Source organism: Ranitomeya variabilis, chromosome 3 (genome assembly GCF_051348905.1).
Source record: "Ranitomeya variabilis isolate aRanVar5 chromosome 3, aRanVar5.hap1, whole genome shotgun sequence".
Classification (NCBI taxonomy): domain Eukaryota; kingdom Metazoa; phylum Chordata; class Amphibia; order Anura; family Dendrobatidae; genus Ranitomeya; species Ranitomeya variabilis.
The window spans coordinates 372,350,036-372,373,525 of NC_135234.1; the positions used below are offsets into that span (position 1 = coordinate 372,350,036).

Sequence of the window (23,490 nt, forward strand, 5' to 3'; positions counted from 1 at the left end):
GAGCGATCTATGCGATGTAGAAAGAGGTGGTCAAAATGTTGTATCTAACCAAAAAATGGTATAAATAAAAACATCCGGTCAGGGCGCAATAAACAAGCCCTCACATAGCTCCATCTCCTGAAATTTTAAAGCATTATGACTCTCAGAAAATGGCAACCCAAGCATTTGTTTTTTTGTTTACTTACAACTTTATGATTTTTTTTTCCACTTATATAGAACAAAAACTATGCATATTTGTACTGACCTGGAGAATTATATTGTCAGGTCCTTTTTGCCATAAAAAAAACCCTCTAAAAACAAAAATGGTGGAATTGCGCTTTTTCCACTATTTTGCCATACTTGGAATTTTTCCCGCTTTCTAGTATATCACATGATAAAATGGATGGTGTCATTCAAAATTACAACTAGTCGCAAAAAGAAAGCCTTCAAAATGCTATGTTGACAGGAAAAAAGTTATGGCTCTTGGAATAAAGGGAAGAAAAAACAAAACGAAAAAAAAAAAGAAAAATTGCTGAGTCAGGAAGGGGATTAAAAAAAAAAAAAAAAATCTATAGAAATTTCATATTGCTGTAAATTAAAAATTACCTGTAGAATCAAATTGATGTCACAGTGAACAAAGGAGATAAATAATAAAAACAAATGCCAAAATTCAAATACGGTAATTCAAAATACAAAAAAAGTTATAAAAATCTGCTGTAGGTACATCTTACATGCCCCAAAGCAATATCAATGAAAACGTGAGCTCATCCTGCAAAACACAAGCCTATTGGAATGGAAAAATAAAAAGCTATCTCTCAGAATATGGTAACAAAAACATGTGTACGTAAAAGTAGCAACAAATAAGAAAAACAATCCCAACGATTATCACAATCCTTAGGCCGGGGTCACACATGCGTGTTTTACGGACGTAAGAGCGCAGAAACTACGTCCGTAAAACTCGCATTACATACGGCACAATGATTCTCAATGGGTCTAGTCCTATCAGGCATATATTACGGATCCGTAATATACGGCGTTGTACGGGCGTAGAAAATCGCAGCATGCTGCGTTTGTCAGCGTATTGCACAAAAAAAAAAATCGCCAATGAAAGTCTATGGGGGCGAGAAAAATACGGATTCCACACGGACCAGCAGTGTGACTTGCGAGAAATTCGCAGCGGTGTTAGTGAAAAGTCGGTAATTCAATTGCCGGCTTTTCATTTCTCCTGCACAAACCCGACAGGATATGAGACATGGTTTACATAAAGTAAACCATCTCATATCCCCCTTTTTTTTGCATATTCCACGCTACTAATGTTAGTAGTGTGTATGTGCAAAATTTCAGCGCTGTAGCTGATAAAATAAAGGGTTAAATGGCGGAAAAAATTGGCGTGGGCTCCCGCGCAATTTTCTCCGCCAGAATGGTAAAGCCAGTGACTGAGGGCAGATATTAATAGCCAGGAGAGGGTCCATGGTTATTGGCCCCCCCTGGCTACAAACATCTGCCCCCAGCCACCCCAGAAAAGGCACATCTGGAAGATGCGCCTATTCTGGCACTGGGCCACTCCCTTCCCACTCCCATGTAGCGGTGGGATATGGGGTAATGAAGGGTTAATGCCACCTTGCTGTTGTAAGGTGACATTAAGCCAGATTAATAATGGATAAGCGTCAATTATGATGTCCTATCACGTCCAACGAGGTAATCCATCTGAAGGGGTTAACTAATATTACAGGCACGAGCTGCGATAAACCACTCGCTCGTGCCTGTAATCCCTGGGTGCTGAAAGGAAAGCTGGATCTGTACTTACATTGAGTCGCGGTGATGCGCCCCTGCTGGATGTTCTCATGAACTGCAGCCTGGGAACTTTTTCCCACGCTCCAGGTCATATGAGGACATCCACCAGGGGGCGCATCACCGCGACTGAAGGAAATGTAGGTCAATGACCTACATTTCATTCATTCGCCGGGGAATTACAAGCACGAGCACACAGCTGCATTAGCAGGGCTCCTGCCTGTAAAATATTTTAACCCCTTCAGATGGATTACCTCGTGGGACGTGACGGTTCAGCAGAGGGTATGTATCTTGTGCGTTTATTATTTTGCCAAGCGAGGGCCTGCAAATGGATTGAGAGAGCAATAAATTATTAAAACAACCGCTGTGTTTATTTCATTAAAATACTTTTAAATCATAAGTGTGTGTGTGTTTTTTAACCCTTTCAAACAATTGGATTAATAATGGATAGGTGTCATAATTGACGCTTCTCCATTATTAATCTGGCTTAATGTCACCTTACAATAGCAAGGTGGCATTAACCCTTCATTACCCCATATCTCACCGCTACAGGGAGTGGGAAGAGAGTGGCCAAGTGCTAGAATAGGCGCATCTTCCAGATGTGCCTTTTCTGGAGTGGCTGGGGGCAGATGTTTTAGCCACGGGGGGGCCAATAACCATGGACCCTCTCCTGGCTATTAATATCTGCTGTCAGTCACTGGCTTTACCATTCTTGCGGAGAAAATTGCGCGGGAGCCCACGCCAATTTTTTCCGCCATTTAACCCTTTATTTTAGCAGCTACAGCGCTGAAATTTTGCACATACACACTACTAACATTAGTAGTGTGGAATATGCAAAAAAAAATGGGGATATGAGATGGTTTACTATATGTAAACCATGTCTCATATCCTGTCGGGTTTGTGCAGGAGAAATGAAGAGCCGGCAATTGAATTACCGGCTGTTCACAGATATCGCGCTGAATGAAATCTATATACAGAATATATATATATGTGTCTCAATGACATATATATATATATATATATATATATATATATATATATATATATATATATATATATATATATATATATATATATATATATATATATACTGTATATATGTTTTCCCGAACATTTGAGCACATAAATCCATTAGATGTCGGTTTTGCAAGCCTTCGCGAAAATCTCGCAGTACGGATGCCATACGGATTACATACGGAGGATACCATGCGCAAAATACGCTGACACACCCTGACTACGGATCAATATTTTGGGAACATTTCTCCGTATTACGGCAGTAGTACGGACGTATAATACGTGGCGTATTGTCTTACGCCAAGTGTGACCCCAGCCTTACTGTTACCACGTCTATCATGTTATCTCAGAGCCTCAGCAACTGGTTACATTGCTATGTACATCACCAAATGCACCCCTTCATTCATGAGCCCTGTCATTTGTCTAGGCGGAACGTTAGGGCCACATTTAGGGTGATTATAAAACCAGGAAACACAGTATAATAATTAGGAAACTTTGTGTCGGACTCCTCTAAGTATTTGTGCGGCATAAAATACCTTGAAATGTGGCTATAAAGTTGCGCAACTCGAAATTACAAATAAATGTTGTGATATTTGGCATTTTTACGCCAGTCCCGGACAGCTACACCTACAGAGCTTGGGGAGGATGGGGCAAGGAAAGGTCCACCTGGCAACTTCATCAAAATTGACGCCACTTGGTGGCACAAATTATGCCCGAAATGTACTACCATCCCTGACCGGAGTAACATTTCTAGTGGCGACGCATAGCAGTTTTAACATGTACGTAATGCATTACGAATTGTGCACCCCTTAATGAATTAGTTGCATCTTACTCCAGTGGCGTCCTCTTTAAGAGTGGCAAGCAAAGTGCCAGTCTAAATGAATTGCGCTTTGTGCTTTTACAGTGGCACAAGCTGGGCATAATAGACAAGTACTGAAATGACAAAACTGAAAAAAATACGTAGGATCTAAGTACTGTACCTATCATGCCCCTATATGAATTTGATTGAGGGTATAGTTGACAAAATAGAATCACCCTGTACTGGTACCTCAGGGGCTCTGAAAATACGACATGGCGCCAGCCAATTATTCCTGTCACATCTGCGCTCTAAAAGCCAGTGGCGTTCCTTCCCTTCCGAGCTCTCCTGTGTGCCCAAATAGCAGTTTATAACCACACATGGTGCAATATTAAATTCCAGAGAAATTGCGTAGCAAACTGTAGGTGCTTTTTTCCTACTGATAGAATTACATTTTTTTATACAGAATAGAAGCTTGCAGATGATGCCCTGTTATTTGTGGGTAATCGGCAGTCAGACAGGAGGACCTCTGGCAAACTAAATCATTTTGGTGACCTCTCTGGTTTAAGGGTAAACGGAGGAAAGCCCATGTTGGTGCCCCTGAATAAGTCTTTCCCAGGTCCGGGTTTGCAGGTTGTATAGAAAGATCAAGGTTTTAAATATTTAGACATCAATTTACCAAAAGACCTGAGGGATTTGATTACATTTAAAATGGTTTAGTTATTTATTAAAATTAAATCATCACCTTGAAAATTATCTGGCTGTATTTGGTCAAACAAATACGGTAATTAACTTTCCCCTAATGTGATTGCTGGAATTGCTGTTCTTTGAGGCTGAGATGGTAGTGGTGTTCTTGATGTTGTTACAACTGCTTTTTCGGGTTTGTCTTGGTCTGGAGCACAGTCGACTCTTTGTAAAGAACTTGCAGCAGTAAGTCGTTCCAAACGTAAATGTATCGCACACTGCAGGTCTCCAAACAGTGGGAAATTCATCACTGCTCAAGTTACATTTATAGCGCTTAAGCAGTGGGAGGTCCGAAGAATGCAGTTATATCCAAAATAATAGCAGCGCGTTTAACACAACTGAGACAAAACTCAATCCTTCATACATAAATGCACTGGGACCAGTGCACATTTAATTCCAAATGAAAATATGAACAACATATCAATTTGTAAACTAAAAATGAAGAAAATGAATAAAAGGCTAATAAAAAAACAAACAAAAAATAGTATGCATTTTCATTTACAAACTTGAATATATACAGTGTGGTAGAGCGCCTAACTCAGCTGGACACAGAGGTATCTCTGGAACAGAGTCTCTTTAAGAAACTGCTTGGTTTATTGTAGCAACATAAACCAAGCTTAAAAGTAAACACAGCCCTCCGGGCAAAACAGCAAGTTAAAAGAAACAAAAGAAAGGAAACAGTCCTTTTTCTTAGTGGTATTAGACCGCTAACACACAGCAATATGCACGGTTCAGTTAGGGCACACAACTTCCTGGAGTCCTCTCTCTCCAGGAACCACTGAGCACTGGAAGCTCTGGCTGGGCCTCTCTGACCTTTCCCGGCGCCTGCGCACTGCAGTACTTTGCTCTGCCCTCAACAGGGCAGACAAAGTACGCCTGCGCCGGAGCATGACTAATAGAAGAGGACGTCATCGTAAGAAGATGGGAGGCCCCGGACCGGACCGTGACGCCCATCGTACCGGGACTGCCCCTGGGTGAGTATAATCTAACCTCTTTTTCTCATCTTTCAGGATACATCGGGGGCTTATCTACAGCATTACAGAATGCCTCTGATGCTGGTGGGCTTAGCTCACCTTCGATTTGGGGGGTGACAGGTTCCCTTTAAGCCCTGACCTTGTCACTCCATCATGTGACTGATCACATGATTCTGACATCACACAGGTCCTGGCAATTTTTTTAGGAGGAGATACATGGACATTATCCTTCCCGCTTTATGAATGTCCACATTAACCAGCCCATTATATAATTTTATATATACCGTCCCAACACACACTGCTGGAGGAAGCTAATCTGGTTTCACATCACTGATGCGATCATGCACAGCGACATGTATCTCCCCTCCATCACTTCACCAGTGACTGTCACAACAGTCTAAAAAATTTGGTTACAGACTCAGCTTTTCTTTTAATTACTGCACTATTATTTAGTTGTATAACCTTTATTTCTGATAATCATACATCTGTGTGCCATGGAGCCAACTAACATCTGACAGCTGCTAACAGATACTCCAGCCCAAGATGACTACTACATTCCACAGTTCTTTTGCATTCTTAGGTTTTATATCAAAAACAGCATTTTTTATGTCACTCCACAAATTCTCAAGCGGATGGAGGTCTGGAGATTGGGAAGGTCACTTCATAACATCAATCTAGTAGGTCTGGAACCAGGATGTTGCCCACTTGCTGGTGTGTTTGGGGTCGTTGTCCTGCTGAAACACTCATTTCAAGGGCATTTCTCTTTAGCATAAGGCAACATGACCTCTTCCGGTATTTTGACATATTCAAACTGGTCCATTGTGCCTGGTATGTGATAAATAGTATAAGAAACATCCCCAAACCATTATGCTTGCACCTCCATGTTTTACATTCAAGATACTGAGGCTGCTGTGAACACATCCCCTATGAGACACGCAGACAGCTGTATATACATCCCATAGTAGACACAGACTGCTGTATATACATTACATAGAAGACAATGAAATCGCTGTATACACATCACATAAGAGACACTAGGGCTAAAAGATATACATTACATAGGAGACATTGTATATGCTGTGTAACATAGCTGATGGCAAAAGGGAATTTAAATTATTTTGATGAAACATGTACGGTAATCCCTATAAAACTAATAATATAACTCAAGCACCAGCAATGAGTGATATAGATATAAAAATAACTTAATGTTTTTGGTTTTTTTATTACCGTGAGCTCCCAGTTATCAGCATACATGTCCCACACCACTATTCATTATACCCAGCTCATGAATAATTATTTTTTTTACAACAAGGATGGATAGGGAGTGTTAGCGAGAGACACCATTGAGTAGAGGCGCCATAACTCACCCCATACAGGCTAGGCAGTAACAGTTGAAGTTATCAGAGCAGGGATTCACAGGTTCCTTCAGGTGGATCAAAACTACCATAACTACCTAATGAACCACGTTACAATACTGTGGGTCTACCAGATTGAATATCCTGTGTTTATCCGTTTGTCTAAATGTTGGCTTTTTTGGTGTTTTTAAAATATTTATTAAAATATTATTTTTATAGAGATTACAGGTCACACAGAGACACTATATATGCTATGGACTCTCATCTTTAACTTGAAGGTATTTACATCCTAATTGGAGAAAAGGTTTAGGAATTACAAAATTTAATATGCAGCTACCTCTTTTTAAAAGGGACCAACAGTAATTGGACAATTATCTCAAAAGCTCTGTAAGGGGCGGCATGGGCTATTCCCTTGCTAGCCCATTAATTAAGCAAGTTAAAGGTCTGGAGCTGATTACAGGTGTGACATTTGCATTTGCAATCTGTTGCTGTGAAACCACAACATGCGGTCGAAGGAACTATCAATGAAAACAGACCATCATTCATGTCATGACTCGAACCCTGTGCACCAGCTCTTCCCATTGAGCTATTCAGCTTGCTAGACAGTTTCTTGCTAACCCAGATAATAGTACCTATTTTGTTCCTGATTGTCTCCACCCTGTGATCTCCTCATTGAACACCCTACTTAAACCTAGCAGTGCACTTCCTTCCTTGCGAGACTGCTTTTCCTCACAATTATACTCCAGCTACCGTGTACCGACCTCTGGCTATGGCCGGGGTTACACTTGCGAGTGCAACGAGTGCAATGCGAGAAACTCACGTGTGTCTCTAGCCTCAATACCTGGCACTGTTGCCGGCACTCGGAACCGGAGTGTGATGCTGCATGTATTTCTATAACTCAAAAAGGCCTGGATGTTCAAGGAAGACAAGTGTTGGATGATCACAGAATCCTTTCCATGGTGAAGAAAAATCCCTTCACAACATCCACCCTAGTGAAGAACACTCTCCAGGAAGTAGGTGTTTCAGTATGTAAGTCTACCATAAACAGAATTTATGAGAGAAAATACAGAGAGGTCACCACAAGGTGCAAACCATAAATAAGCCTTAAAAATATAAAGGCCAGATTACAATCTGCCAAACAAACATCTAAAGAGGCAAAATTCTAGAAAAGCATTCTTTGGATAGATGAAGCCCAAAACAAAACTTAAAGAAGTTGTGCAAATATGAAAAACAAGTCAGCTCATCTGTTCAGGCTCCTCCTCATCTGATCCCGCACAGAAGGAAGGTAGCCGAGCAACTGGTTAGAAATACACATGTGGAGAAAATCCAGCGGGATATAGGTACTTTATGGATAAATAAATGTTATTTTTTATCCATAATTAAAAAAAGTTTAATGGATGTACCATAAGGAATATATTGTGAACATCAACACATAGCAGCATATGACACTACAACAACTTTAGCCTACGCGTTTCGACAAGATGCCTCATTTATGGCTTAACCCCTTCACCCCGAAGCCTGTTTTCAACTTCCTGACCAGGCCATTTTTTTCAATTCTGACCACTGTCACTTTATGAGATCATAACTCTTAAAAGCTTCAACGGATCCTGGTGATTCTGAGACTGTTTTCTCGTGACATATTATACTTTATGATAGTGGTAAAAATTTCTTCGATATGACTTGCGTTTATTTGTGAAAAAAAAAGAAATTTGACAAAAATTTTGAAAATGTTGCAATTTTTAAACTTTTAGTTTTTATACCCTTAAATTAGAGAGTCATATCATACAAAATAGTTAATAAATAACATTACCCACATGTCTGCTTTACATTAGCACAATTTTGGAAACATTTTTTTTATGTTTGGAAGTTATAAGGGTTAAAAGCTGACCAGCGATTTCTCATTTTTACAACAAAATTTGCAAAACCATTTTTTTTAGAGACCACCTCACACTTGAAGTGACTTTGAGGGGCCTATATGACAGAAAATTCCCAAAAGTGACACCATTCTAAAAACTGCACCCCTCAAGGTACTCAAAACCATATTCAAGAAGTTTATGAACCCTTCAGGTGCTTCACAGGCATTTTTGGAATGTTTAAAAAAAATTGAACACAACTTTTTTTCACAAAATTTTTACTTCAGATCCAATTTAGTAAAATAACCAAGGGTAACAGGAGAAATTGGACCACAAAAGTCGTTGCACAATTTGTCCTGAGTACGCTGATACCCAATATGTTGGGGTAAACCCCTGTTTGTGCGCACAGGAGAGCTCGGAAGGGAAGGAGCGCCATTTGCCTTTTCAATGCAAAATTTGCTGGAATTGAGATTGGACACCATGTCGCGTTTGGAGAGCCTCTGATATGCCTAAACAGTGGAAACCCCCACAAGTGACACCATTTTGGAAAGTAGACCCCCTAAGGAACTAATCTAGATGTGTGGTGAGCACTTTGAACCCCCAAGTGCTTCACAGAAGTTTATAATGTAGAGCCGTAAAAAAAAAATCATATTTTTTTTCACAAAAATGATCTTTTCGCCCCAAATTTTTTATTTTCCCAAGGGTAACAGGAGAAATTGCACCCCAGAAGTTGTTGTCCAATTTGTCCTGAGTACGCTGATACCCCATATGTGGGGGGGGGGGGGACCCACCGTTTGGGCGCATGGCAACGCTCGGAAGGAGCGCTTTTTTGGAATGCAGACTTTGATGGAATGGTCTGCAAGCGTTATGTTGTGTTTGCAGAGCCCCTGATGTACCTATACAGTAGAAACCCCCACAAGTGACCCCATATTGGATACTAGACCCCCCCAAGGAACTTATCTAGATGTGTTGTGAGAACTTTGAACCCACAAGTGTTTCGCTAAAGTTTATAATGCAGAGCCGTGAAAATAAAAAATATATTTTTTTCCACGAAAATGATATTTTAGCCCCCAAATTTTTATTTTCACAAGGGTAACAGGAGAAATTGGACTGCAAGAGTTGTTGTCCAACTTGTCCTGAGTATGCGGATACCCCATATGTGGGGGGGAACCACTGTTTGGGCGCACGGCAGAGCTCGGAAGGGAAGGAGCACCATTTTACTTTTTCAAAGCATAATTGTCTGGAATTGAGATCGGACACCATGTCGCGTTTGGAGAGTCCCTGATGTGCCTAAACAGTGGAAACCCCCCCAATTCTAACTCCAACCCTAACCCCAACGCACCCCTAAGCCTAATCCCAACCATAACCCTAACCACACCCCTAACTCAAACACACCCCTAACTCTAATCCCAACCCTTACCATAACCCTGACCACACCCCTAACCCCAACACACCCTTAAACCTAATACCAGCCCTAATCTCAACCCTAACCATAACCCTAACCACACCCCTAACCCTGACACACTCCTAACCCTAATCCCAACCCTAACCCCAACCGTAAACATAATTCAAACCCTAACTTTAGCCCCAACCCTAACTTTAGCCCCAACCCAAACCCTAACTTTAGCCCCAGCCCTAACCCTAACTTTACATAGTAACATAGTTATTAAGGCTGAAGGAACACTTTAAGTCCATCTAGTTCAACCCATAGCCTAACCTAATATGCCCTAACATGTTGATCCAGAGGAAAGCAAAAAAAACCCATGTAGCAAAGAGTAAGCTCCACATTGGGGAAAAAAATTCCTTCCCGACTCCACATACAACAATCAGACGACTAGTTCCCTGGATCAACGCCCTATCAAGGAATCTAGCATATATAACCTGTAACATTATACTTTTTGAAGAAAGGCATCCAGTCCCTTCTTAAATTTTAGTAATGAATCACTCATTACAACATCATACGGCGGAGAGTTCCATAGTCTCACTGCTCTTACAGTAAAGAATCCAAAACTTTAGCCCCAGCCCTAACCCTATCTTTAGCCCCAACCCTAACCCTAAATTTAGCCCCAACCCTAACCCTAACTTTAACCCCAACCCTAACGTTAGCCCCCAACCCTAACCCTAATGGGAAAATGGAAATAAATACATTTTTTAATTGTATTATTTTTCCCTAACTAAGGGGGTGATAAAGGGGGGTTTGATTTACTATTTATAGCGGATTTTTATAGCGGGTTTTTATGTTTGGCAGCCGTCACACGCTAAGAGACGCTTTTTATTGCAAAAAATAGTTTTTGTATCACCCCATTTTGAGAGCTATAATTTATCCATATTTTGGCCCACAGAGTCATGTGAGGTCTTGTTTCTTGCGGGACGAGTTGACATTTTATTGGTACCATTTTTGGGCACATGACATTTTTTGATCGCTTTTTATTCCGATTTTTGGGAGGCAGAATGAACAAAAAACAGCAATTCCTGAATTTCTTTTAGGGGGCCCGTTTATACCGTTCCACAATTGGTAAAACTGATAAAGCAGCTTTATTCTTCGGGTCAGTACAATTACAGCAATACCTCATTTATATCTTTTTTTATGTTTTGGCGCTTTTACACAAACTATTTTATATAAAAAATAATTGTTTTTGCATCGCTTTATTCAGAGAGCTGTAACTTTTTTATTTTTCTGCTGATGACGCCTTATGGCGGTTTTTTTTGCGGGACAAGATGACGTTTTCAGCGGTACCATGTTTATTTATATACGTCATTTTGATCACATTTTATTGCACTTTTTGTTCGGCAGTATAATGATAAAGCATTGCTTTTTGCCTCGTTTTTGGGATAGTTTTATAGAGCGGGTAGTTACGGACGCGGCGATACCAAATATGTGTATTTTTATTGTTTTTTTATTTACATAAATAAATTGATTTATTGGAAAACATTTATTTTTTCTTTATTTGAGGATTTTTTTTTTTTTTTTTTTTTTTTTTTTTACTTTATAACATTGTCCCAGAGTGGGACATCACTATATTACAACAGATCGCTGATCTGACACTTTGCATAGTACTATGTCAGATCAGCGATCTGACAGGCAGTGCAGGAGGCTTTCCGGCGCCTATTCTCAGCAGGCGCCTGTTCTCAGCAGGCGCCGGGAAGCCACCTCATTTCAGGACCCGGAAGGAGCCCCGCTGCATTTTAGATCCGGGGACTCCATGGAGGACACCGGAACAACAGGATCGCATAGCGTTGTTTCGGTGGGAGAGCGCATGGAGCCCCGGTCCCTGCGCTATGCCCCTTTATGTCGCTGTCACCACTGACAGTGGCATCAGAGGGGTTAAATGCCCACGATCGGAGCTAGCGCTGATCGTGGGCATTGCTGCGGGGTGTCAGCTGTCACATACAGCTGACACCCGCACGCGATCTCCGCAGTGCTCACCGTGAGACCGCGCGATTGTGCCGCCGTACTAGTACTGCGATTTGCGGAAACTCAGTTCTTGCAGAGCAGTACTAGTACGGCGCATGTCGGGAATGGGTTAAAGAAGTTGTCCACTATTTGAACAACAACTTCTCATACCTCTCGCTTGGCCTCGATAAAATAAAGCTTATACTCCCCTGACATGCTTGCACCGTTCTCACGGTGTCGGCACTTTGTCACCCGGGGCTCTTGTGCTGTTATTGTGACGCCGGTGCCCAATCAGGGCTGGCGTCACTGTCCCCGCCTCCTGTTGAAATGACCAGGAAGAGGAAGTCCAAGCTTAGCTGGAACCCGGACATCCTCTTCTTGTTCGATTTGTCCGAAGGCGGGGACAGGGATGCCAGAACTGACAGAGCCAGCATCACAACCGCATTGGAGCCCCTGGAGAGCAAGTGCCAACACCACAGAAACGGCACTGGCACGGGAGGAGAGTATACGCTTTATTATTTTATCAGCACCAAACATTTTGATCAAGAAGGGGCTTGTCCTAGTAGTGGACAACCCCTTGAAGGCAGAAAAACCCACAAACAAGCAACAACTGAAGTCAGCTGCAGTACAGGCCTGGTAAAGCATCACAAAAGAGGAAACCCAGAGTTTGGTGACATCCATGGCTTCCAGACTTCAAGCGATCATTGTCTGCAGTCTGCAAAGGATTTTCTATGAAGTATTAAAAATGAATATTTTATTTAGGGTACAGTTAATTTATTCAATTACTTTTGAGCCCCTGAAATGAGGAGGCTTTGTATGAAAATGGCTGCAATTCCTAAACGTTTCACAGGATATTTTTGTTCAACCCCCTTTAATTGTCACGACATGACCAAACTCAGTTAATTAATTTTCGTTTTTGCCTCCCTTTCTTCCCAGAGTCATAAACTTTTAATTTTTCTGTTACCGAGAGCTGCTACTGCGCAGGTGGCATTGAAGTAGGACATTTTTTTTTCTTCTCCAGCAAGATGGCGCCGCCGGCGCCTGCACAATAGCAGCTATCGGATCTCTATAGACACCGATAGCAGCTATTGCGCAGATGCAGTGGGCGCTATTTTGAAATTGATTTTTTATTTTGTTTGTACTAGCTCAATAACATCAAGAACAGTTATTACTAGGACACTAAACATGCGATTATGCTGCAGCGCAGGGGCCACAGCTGGCACCTGCCTGCAGAAGTGTTTTTTTAATTCAGTATGTACATGTATTCATTATGCAAACTAGGGGGCATGTCACTGAGGGATCAGTGACCTGTCAGCAGTCTGCATTATGAATATCTAATCAGAGCCCTACACAAAGAACCCCCCCTCCAGGCCCACCCCGGGGCACAGGTATATCATTAACTAAAAACTGAAAATAAAGAGTAACAACAACCACAAGACGGATTTCATCACAGGTATCATTGTAATCAGAATAACGGCGCAGACCTGACACTGTCTGTAGGTTACTGTGCACAATCCTGCTGTCAGGTTCCCTTTAATAGTCTCTTTAGGAAACTTGAAGCTGCGATCGTCTGATCGCTTGTGCTATATACAACAACGCTGCATATAGCAAAAATCACAGATTCCTTTGAAGCCTGGCCACAGGCTGGGTTTCAAAAGAGCTCCGTAATGACAAGCACGGGAGTTTTCAGCAGACGTCCGGCAGTCATAGCAACCTATCAGCAGCCTGCGATTACGTCATGGGTCCGCCGATGCGCATGGAATGATGCTCCCCTTGCTGGCATATGTTAAATGCTACTGTCAAAAGTTTGAGAGTGCATTTACAAGGTAAACAATAGTTAGAGGGAGGTCCTGCCTGTAACATGCAGCCATCACCTGCCAAGTATGGGGCAGGCTCTCCCCATGAGCTCTCTCAATACATCTGCTTCCGGCGTTCATGTTCGGCACGTCGTGAAGGGATTAATTAAACCTGAAAGTCTTCACTTCAAATGCATCACAGTTGTTTAATTTTAAATGTAAAAAGTGGGACACAGAGCCCAAATCACGAAGAGTCAGTCACAGGTCCAAATACTTCTGGATCTAACTGTATATAAGACGAGAGATGGGAGGAATATGAATGCCTACACTGGGTAACACAAGCAATACCCATATTATTATATTATGCAAAAATATGCATAATTTACTGATGTGTCAATAAAGTGCTCAGTTAAAATAAAACATATTGGAGTAAGGCAAATCAGAAGTTTTTAAAAAAAAATTTGCCACAGACTGTAGGATCATGGGAAACAGCTTAGAGTTTTTGTTTTAGTTTTACAGAAGGAGGGGTAACTAGGGTTGTTTATGTGCTACAAGCTGTTTCTGACCTCACAGGCAATCACTCCTAAGTGATTTGGGCCTATTATATATTGTAAAAATTAAACTTTTTTTTTTTTTGTCGTATCCCACTTTGCAATAATTGCTGAAAAGCACCGGAGGGGTTTATAAATTTGCTGAAATAGGGTTTGAATACTTGAGGGCTGCAGTTTGTAAGATAGAGTACATTGCTGGAGGATGGGTGGTGGTAACAGAAGGTTTAGAATACATAACCCTTGAATTATATTAGCCGTGGAAAACAGTTTTTGGAAGTTTTGTTAAAAACATATGAAAAAAAACCGCTAATTTTATAAACCTTATAACAACTCCAAAAACAGAAAGACCTTAAAAAAAATAGATGCCCATGTCAATAAAACATTTGGCGATTGTTATTTTTTAGCTGTTCTGATTGATATAAGTATCCGGCTTATAAGCATATAAAAAAATTACTAACTTTTCCAAATTTGTCATTAACTTTTAGATTTTTTTGTTATAAATAAATACAAATCGTATTGACATAAATTTACCAGTAACAAAACACAATGGCACCGATTCATTAAAGCGACTACGTCATAAATATAGAGTTAAATAACTAGGAAAAAATATTTGCACAACAAAGACTTTTGGCATTTTCACACCAATTTTGTCCAGCTCTGCCAAAATGGACTGATCATGGACAGGATGGGATGTGGCGTACTTTACACCAGAAAATTTGACTGAGACTGGAGTAAGATTTCTTGTGAGGCATGTGCCACTTTTCAGACCTGTCTCCTAATGAATCAGCAGTGTCTGACTCCAACACCCCCGCTCATCAAGTCCGGCATTGTTCACGTTGGGCTTGATGAATCATGGCCAGAGTGTCATGAAAAAAAAAACCTCAAAAATAAAAACACAGTTTTAGTATCACTGGGAATGTAAAGGCATTTTAAAAGGTATTACAACCAACTGGAATGTCAGATTTGAAAATGAGGCTGTGTCAAGGAGAAAACTAGGAGCTATAGGAATAGGCAAATGGCTGGTATATATACACATTGTTCTGCCCATTCTAACGAAGGACAGGGTGTTCCGTTTCATGCATTAAAGTTTCACTACTATTAGTGTTTTGGTTTTTGCTGTGTTATAGCACCACCCAGTGGTGGTTAAATTTATTACCTGTGTTTTTTAGTAATAATCAGAGTGTTGCATCATGGGATAGCGAAATTCCATTTTCTCTCTGTGTACTTCCCGAGACACACGTGTTTATCTGCTGTGGTGGAAATACCTTACTTGCCATCCTGGTTAAGTTTATCCGGTAAGATCATTATCCCTGTTCTTCCAATGTAGTGTTGTACAGAGTGTGATTAACTGTATAGCAGCCAGTACACAGAAAATGTGATTATCAGTCACCTGTTATATGTAGAAGTTGCATCATCCTGTATGCTTTCCCTGTTAGTTGCAGTTGTGTTATTATTTGCCCAATACTTACCCATATCATTTGTATTCTTATAGTTTTACCGCGCTCATGTTTACCAATAAACAAGTTAGACTACAGAAAACAGTCTGCTTATTTGGGAGACAGAAGTGGTTTATGCCGTATGTCGGATCACACACCGTATCAACGTGTATGAAGACAGAGCACACATACATGATACAAATATATACTACAACACAGACGAAAACTGTTTGTTATGGCACTCTGAAATCATAATATTTCTTCTACCTTTGCATATTTGGCTCCAGGGTGTAGCGCCTCGGAGACGGCTTTAAACCATTCTTCTTCCTTAGGCGTGTCATTGAAGAAAAATGCTTCCTTGCTTAAGTCAAGCTCTTGAAATCTGGGAGTGAGAGGAAGCTTTGATTTTCATCTTACAAACACAATCACAGTCAATGGGATTTTACAACAGTTAATAGGAATGCATTGTCAGAAAGTGAGCCACAGTGTAAGCCAAGTTACTAGATTAAACACACATACATACATACATACATACATTATATACACACACAGTTGAAACCATAAGTTTACATTTACTATATAAAAAGACACATATGCATGTTTTTCTCAATATCTGTCATGAAATCAGAATAAACCTTTCACGTTCTAGGTCAATTAGGATTACCATAACTATTAATATTTCCCAAATGCCAGAACAATGAGAGAGAGAGAGAGAATATTTAAGGCATTTTATTACTTACTGCGTAGTCAAAAGTTTATGTACAATAAGATTACTTTGCCTTTAACCCCTTAACGACCGCCGATACGCCTTTTAACGGCGGCAGTTAAGGGTACTTAAACCACAGCGCCGTTAATTAACGGCGCTGTGGAAAAAGTGAATAGCGCCCCCCAGAGTCGGATTTTCTCTGGGGTCTAGGTTGCCGGGGGTAGCCGAGATCCCAGAGAACATGATTCGGGGTTTTTTTTACCGACCCCGGGTTGCGATCGCTGGTAATTAACCGTTTACCGGAGGTCGCCAAAAAAAAAAAAAAAACGCGATTTCCCATTTAATTTCTCTGTCCTCCGATGTGATCTCACATCAGAGGACAGAAAAATGGGGTCCCCGATCGCCCCCCGATACTCACCTGTCTCCCCCGGTGCTCCTCGTGGCTCCCGATGGGCGCCGTCATCTTGTTCCGGCCAAAGAATGGCGGGCGCATGCGCAGTGCACCCGCCACCCGGAAGATCTTTGGGGTCTCGGCTGCCGGGGGTAGCCGAGACCCCAAAAAACATGATCGTGGTCAGTTTTTACCGACCCCTGTTTTGCGATCGCCGGTAATTAACTGTTTACCGGCGGCCACAAAAAAAAAAAAAAAAAGTGATGTGTAATTCTCTGTCCTCTGATGTGATCGCACATCAGAGGACAGAGAAATAGGGGGATTCGGGGACCCTGTTATACTTACCGGTGTCCCTGGGTCCTCCTGCGTCCCCTCCTGCCCGCCGGCTTCTTCATCCGTCCGATCTGACGGCCGGCAGCTAGAGGAGTTGGGGCTAAATTTAGGGTTAGGGTTGGGGCTAAATTTAGGGCTAAGGTTAGGGTTGGGGCTAAATTTAGGGTTAGGGTTAGGCTTCTTTCACACTTGCGTCGGTACGGGGCCGTCGCAATGCGTCGGCTCGACGTACCTACTCACGTTGTGAAAATTGTGCACAACGTGGGCAGCGGATGCAGTTTTTCAAAGCATCCGCTGCCCAGTCTATGTCCTGGGGGGGGAGAGGGCGGAGTTACGGGCGCGCATGCGCGCTCGGAAATGGCGGACGAGACGTACAAAAAAACGTTACATTGAAATTTTTTTGTGACGACGGTCCGCCAAAACACAACGGATCCAGTGCACGACGGACGCGACGTGTGGCCATCCTTCGCGATCCGTCGGCAATACAAGTCTATGGGTAAAAAACACATCCTGCGGGCACATTTGCAGGATTCGTTTTTTGTCCAAAACGACGGATTGCAACGGATGCCACACGACGCAAGTGTAAAAGTAGCCTTAGGGCTAGGGTTTGGATTGGGGCTAAAGTTAGGGCTAGGGTTAGGGTTGGCTAGGGTTAGGGCTGGGGCTAAAGTTAGGGTTGGGGCTAAATTTAGGGTTAGGGCTAGGGTTAGGGGCTAAAGTTAGGGCTAGGGTTAGGGTTAGGGTTGGGGCTAAATTTAGGGTTAGGGCTAGCGTTAGGGTTAGGGCTAGGGTTGGTATTAGGGTTAGGGTTGGCATTAGGGTTAGGTTTAGGGTTAAGGTTGGGAGTGTATTGGGATTAGGGTTAGGTTTGAGGTTAGGGTTGAGATTAGGATTAGGGATGTGTTGGATTTAGGGTTTTGATTAGGGTTATGGTTAAGGTTGAGATTAGGGTTGTTTTGGGGTTAGGGTTGTGATTATCGTTAGGGTTGTGATTAGGATTATGGATCGGGTTGGGATTAGGGTTAGGGGTGTGTTGGGGTTAGGGTTGGAGTTAGAATTGGTGGGTTTCCACTGTTTAGGTACATCAGGGAGTCTCCAAACACGAAAGCCAATTTTGCGCTCAAAAAGTCAAATGGTGCTCCCTCCCTTCTGAGCTCTGCCGTGCGCCCAAACAGTGGTTTACCCCCACATATGGGATATCAGCGTACTCGGGATAAATTGGACAACAACTTTTGGGGTCCAATTTCTCCTGTTACCCTTGTGAAAATAAAAACTTGGGGGCTAAAAAATCTTTTGTGTGGAAAAAATTTTTTTTAAAAATTTTCACGACTCTGCATTCTAAACTTCTGTGAAGCACTTCGGCATTCAAAGTTCTCACACACACATCTAGATAAGTTCCTTTGGGGTCTAGTTTCCAAAATGGGGTCACTTCTGGGGGGTTTCTACTGTTTAGGTACATCAGGGGCTCTGCAAAAGCAACATAACGCCCGCAGACCATTCTATCAAAGTCTGCATTCCAAAACGGCGCTCCTTCCCTTCCGAGCTCTCCCGTGCACCCAAACAGCGGTTTACCCCCACACATGGGGTACCAGCATACTCAGGACAAATTGGAAAACAACTTTTGGGGTCCAATTTATCCTGTTACCCTTGTGAAAATAAAAACTTGGGGGCTAAAAAATATTTTTTGGAGAAAAAAAATATATTTTTTATTTTCACGATTCTGCATTATAAACTTCTGTGAAGCACTTGGGCATTCAAAGTTCTCACCACACATCTAGATAAGATCCTTGGGGGGTCTAGTTTCCAAAATGGGGTCACTTGTGGGGGGTTTCTACTGTTTAGGTACATCAGGGACTCTGCAAACGCAACATAACACGCGCAGACCATTCTATCAAACTCTGCATTCCAAAACGGCGCTCCTTCCCTTCTGAGCTCTGCTATGCACCCAAACAGTGGTCCCCCCCACATATGGGGTATCAACCTACTCAGCATAAATTGCACAATAAATTTGGGGGTCTAATTTCTCCTGTTACCCTTGTGAAAGTAAAAATTTTGGGGTGAAAAGATCATTTTTGTGGAAAAAAATTTTTTTATTTTCATGGCTCTACATTATAAACTTCTGTGAAGCAGTTTGGGGTTCATAGTGCTCACCACACATCTAGATAAGCTCTTTGGGGGGTCTAGTTTCCAAAATGGGGTCACTTGTGGGGGGTTTCTACTGTTTAGGTACATCAGGAGCTCTGCAAATGCAACATGACGCCCGCAGACCATCCCATTAAAGTCTGCATTCCAAGCGGCGCTCCTTCCCTTCCGAGCCCCGATGGGTGCCCAAACAGTGCCCCCCCCCACATATGCGGTATCAGCATACTCAGGACAAACTGGTCAACAGATTTTGGGGTCCAATGTCTCCTGATACCCTTGAGAAAATAAAAAATTGCACGGCTCTACTTTATAAATTTCTGTGAGGCACTTGGGGGTTTAAAGTGCTCACCACACATCTAGATAAGTTCCTTAAGGGGTCTAGTTTCCAAAATGGGGTCACTTGTGGGGGGTTTCTACTGTTTAGGCACATCGAGGGCTCTTCAAACGCGACATGGCGTCCGATCTCAATTCCAGCCAATTCTGCATTGAAAAAGTCAAACGGTGCTCCTTCTCTTTCAAGCTCTGCGGTGCGCCCAAACAGTGGTTTACCCCCACATATGGGGTATCAACGTACTCAGGAGAAGTTGCACAACAACTGTTGTGGTCCAATTTCTCTTGTTACCCTTGTGAAAATAAGAATTTGTGGGCAAAGTGATCATTTTTGTAGAAAAAATGCGATTTTTTATTTTCACGGCTCTACGTTATAAACTTCTGTGAAGCACTTGGGGGTTCAAAGTGCTCACCACACATCTAGATAAGTTCCTTAAGGGGTCTAGTTTCCAAAATGGTGTCACTTGTGGAGTGTTTCCACTGTTTAGGCACATCAGGGGCTCTCCAAACGTCACATGGCATCCGATCTCAATTCCAGCCAATTCTGCATTGAGAAAGTCAAACGGCGCTCCTTCTCTTCCAAGCTCTGCGGTGCGCCCAACCACATATGGGGTATCGGCTTATTCAGTAGAAATTGCACAACAAAATTTATGGTTAAATTTCTGTTTTTACACTTGTGAAAATAAAAAAAATGGTTCTGAAGTAAAATGTTTGTAAAAAAAAGTTAAATGTTCATTTTTTCCTTCCACATTGTTTCAGTTCCTGTGAAGCACGTAAAGGGTTAATAAACTTCTTGAATGTGGTTTTGAGCACCTTGAGGGGTTCAGTTTTTAGAATGGTGTCACACTTTGTTATTTTCTATCATATAGACCCCTCCAAATGACTTCAACTGTGATGTGGTCCCTAAAAAAATGGTGTTGTAAAAATGAGAAATTGCTGGTCAACTTTTAACCCTTATAACTCCCTAACAAAAAAATTTTGGTTCCAAAATTGTGCTGATGTAAAGTAGACATGTGGGAAATGTTATTTATTAACTATTTTTTGTGACATATCTCTCTGATTTAAGGGCATAAAAATACAAAGTTTGAAAATTGCAAAATTTTAAAAATTTTTCGCCATATTTCCGTTTTTTTTCTCATAAATAATCGCAAGTAATATCGAAGAAATGTTACCACTAACATCACGTACAATATGTTACGAAAAAACAACCTCTGAATCAGCGGGATCTGTTAAAGCGTTCCAGAGTTATAACCTCATAAAGTGACAGTGGTCAGAATTGTAAAAATTGGCTCGGTCATTAAGTACCAAATTGGCTCTGTCACTAAGGGGTTAAACCTTTCTGGACTGCCCATATGATGATGTCATGTGTTTGGAAGCTTTTGATTGTTAATTAGATACACACCTGTGGATGTAGTTTAATGCACACCTGAAACACACTGCTTCTTTGTGTAGCATCATGGGAAAGTCTTAAGAAATCAGCCAAGATATCAGGAAGAGAATTGTGGACTTGCACAAGTCTGGCTCAAACTTGGGTATAATTTCAAGATACCTGAATGTGCCTTGTTCATCTGTACGAACAATTATACACAAGTACAAACAAGATGGGAATGTCCAGCCATCAAACCACTCAGGACGGAGAAGGGTTCTGTGTCCCAGAGATGAACGTGCTTTGGTCCGACATGTGCATATCAACCCAAGGATAAAAGCAAAAGACCTTGTGAAGAGGATGGAGGAAGATGCTATTACTCCAAAGAATCCTAAAAAAAGCCAGACTAATTGTTTGCAAATGCACACAGGAACAAATTCCTTAATCCTTGGAGACATGTCCTGTGGTCTGATGAAACAAAAATTGACCTTTTTGTGCATAATGACCATCGTTCCGTTTGTAGGAAAAAGGGAGAAGCTTGGAAGCCAAAGAACACCATCCCAACTGTGAAACACTGTGGCAGCATCATGTTGTGGGGTTGTTTTGCTGCAGAAGGGACTGGTGCACTTCACAAAATAGATGGCATCATGAGAAAAGAAGATTATGTGGCACATACACACACACACACTAAGTCACTCCCTGGATACGCCTTCCCAATTAAGGGAATCTGTCACCAGGTTTTCCCAACATAAGCTTTAAGACCTTTTTTTTTTCTTCCAGTATTCTAGTAAGTGTTCTGTACATCTCCAATACCCTGTCACGGTTTGGTTTAGGGATTCGATCTGGTTCCTATGTCTGCTGAGCTGCTGCCCTTTCTTCCCTGTCCAACTGTTTTTGGTTTCTATTGTCTTTGTTTTCCCTTCTTGGTTTGCTCCTCTCCAGGTGTTTTTTCATTTTTCATTTGGTCTGCCCTTCCGAGTTGGGTTTACCCTTCACTGCACTTCCTTGCTGGCTATACCTCTTGGTGGATGTGCACTCAGTAGTTCAAGCCCTTCAGCTAAGTGATTTACCTTTGGTAAACTCCAGTTGTATTCCTGCAGTAAGTCTATTTGCTTCCTGCCCAGCATCTTTATCTTTTACCACTGTTAGGTCTCTAGACGGTTACTTGTTCCCTTTATTTTTAAGTTTTTCCTCTCTACCCAATATGATTGCGTTTTCGTTTCTCGCCATGGGTTTTCTTATCTTACTTCTCACTTTCCTCTTTCCTTGTTTGCAGTGTGTTGCAGCCTGGCCTATAGTTCCTCAGGAAGTACAATCAACTCCTCGATGTCCTTTTACATAGCTAGGTCCGTAGAGGTGTTTTTAATTGTGTGGCTAGGTCCTTTCTAGTGTGTACAGGGACAAGTTGGGTATAGGTGCGGAGTTTCTTTGGGGTTGAATCTCCCTTTTTACATTACCTGTGTGTGTGTGTGTGTACACGTTCATAACATACCCTCTGTATAGTATAAAATATAACTTTTTTCATACCCCCCTACAGTGCAGTCAGGTCCGATGAGCGTCGCTGGTCTTCCTTCGGTGCCTCCTTCTCTGGTCACCAGCACTGTCCTCCTGCCTTGCTCCATGTGGATGATGTGTCAAACGTCATCCACACAGTGTCCCTCAATCATGTGTCACATGAAGCAGGGCCGGCGGACAACGCTTGTGAAGAGGAGGTGCCAAAGGAAGAACAGCGACACCCATCAGACTGGACCACATGGTATGGGGTATAATAAAACTTACATTTAGTACTATGCAGAGAGGATTAGGGACTTATGTACAGCATACTAAAATACTGTTATAAAAAAAAATAGAGAGAGACCCTAAAAGGTGGTGGCTGCACTTTATATTGGGAAATCTTGGTCAACATAACCAACTAGTAGAGTGACAGTTCTGGCAAAATGGATGCGCTCATAATTAAATAGAGAAAATAATAAAAAAATTGGAAAAAAAATCTGTAAGTATATGTTTCAATGTAAAGTTGGAATTGTCAATCTCTCAAAATTGCTATTATTTTTAGCATTCCTTTTAAATAATCTCATAGGTCAGCGCCAGCTCTTACTAATTATACAGGGACACATAGTTAGGCCTATTTGCTATTCAGGTGTACGGGGAAGCCTATGAACCACACTAGCTTGCACCCATATACACATTTGTGATGGAATAAGTTTAGGAGCCCAGTTTTAGCATATGAAATACTTTGTAAGCAACATGCTTCATCTATAAGATATTCCAATACCTTTTAAGAATATAATTAGACTTTTAGTACATACCCAATACAATAGACATCAGGTGGCTCAGGATCCCCTCTGAGCCAAGGTTGCAAGTCCTCTTTTGGGGACTGTCCATTGACATTGTATGTTCCAACAAAAAACCTGTAATAAACATGAAAAATCTTGTTAATCTGTAAACATATTGTAATTATGACTGTCATTGGGATGAAATTTACTATATTACTTGAGATTACTTTTCTGTTTGGCACGCATATTAAAATTAACCCATG

The 23,490-nt window shown here is 41.6% G+C and overlaps 1 protein-coding gene across 5 annotated transcripts in view; it reads right to left on the reverse strand.

The window, feature by feature from the left end:
* The window catches only part of INPP5B (inositol polyphosphate-5-phosphatase B), a 219,723-nt gene that overhangs the window by 75,480 nt on the left and 120,753 nt on the right, over positions 1–23,490 (reverse strand). For all 5 annotated transcript variants that reach the window (XM_077295945.1, XM_077295947.1, XM_077295948.1 and 2 more), the window contains 2 exons: positions 23,261–23,362; positions 15,951–16,065 (listed from right to left, as the gene is read on the reverse strand). In XM_077295945.1, the coding sequence (XP_077152060.1) occupies positions 15,951–16,065; positions 23,261–23,362 (217 nt within the window). The remainder of the gene's footprint in view (positions 1–15,950; positions 16,066–23,260; positions 23,363–23,490) is intronic.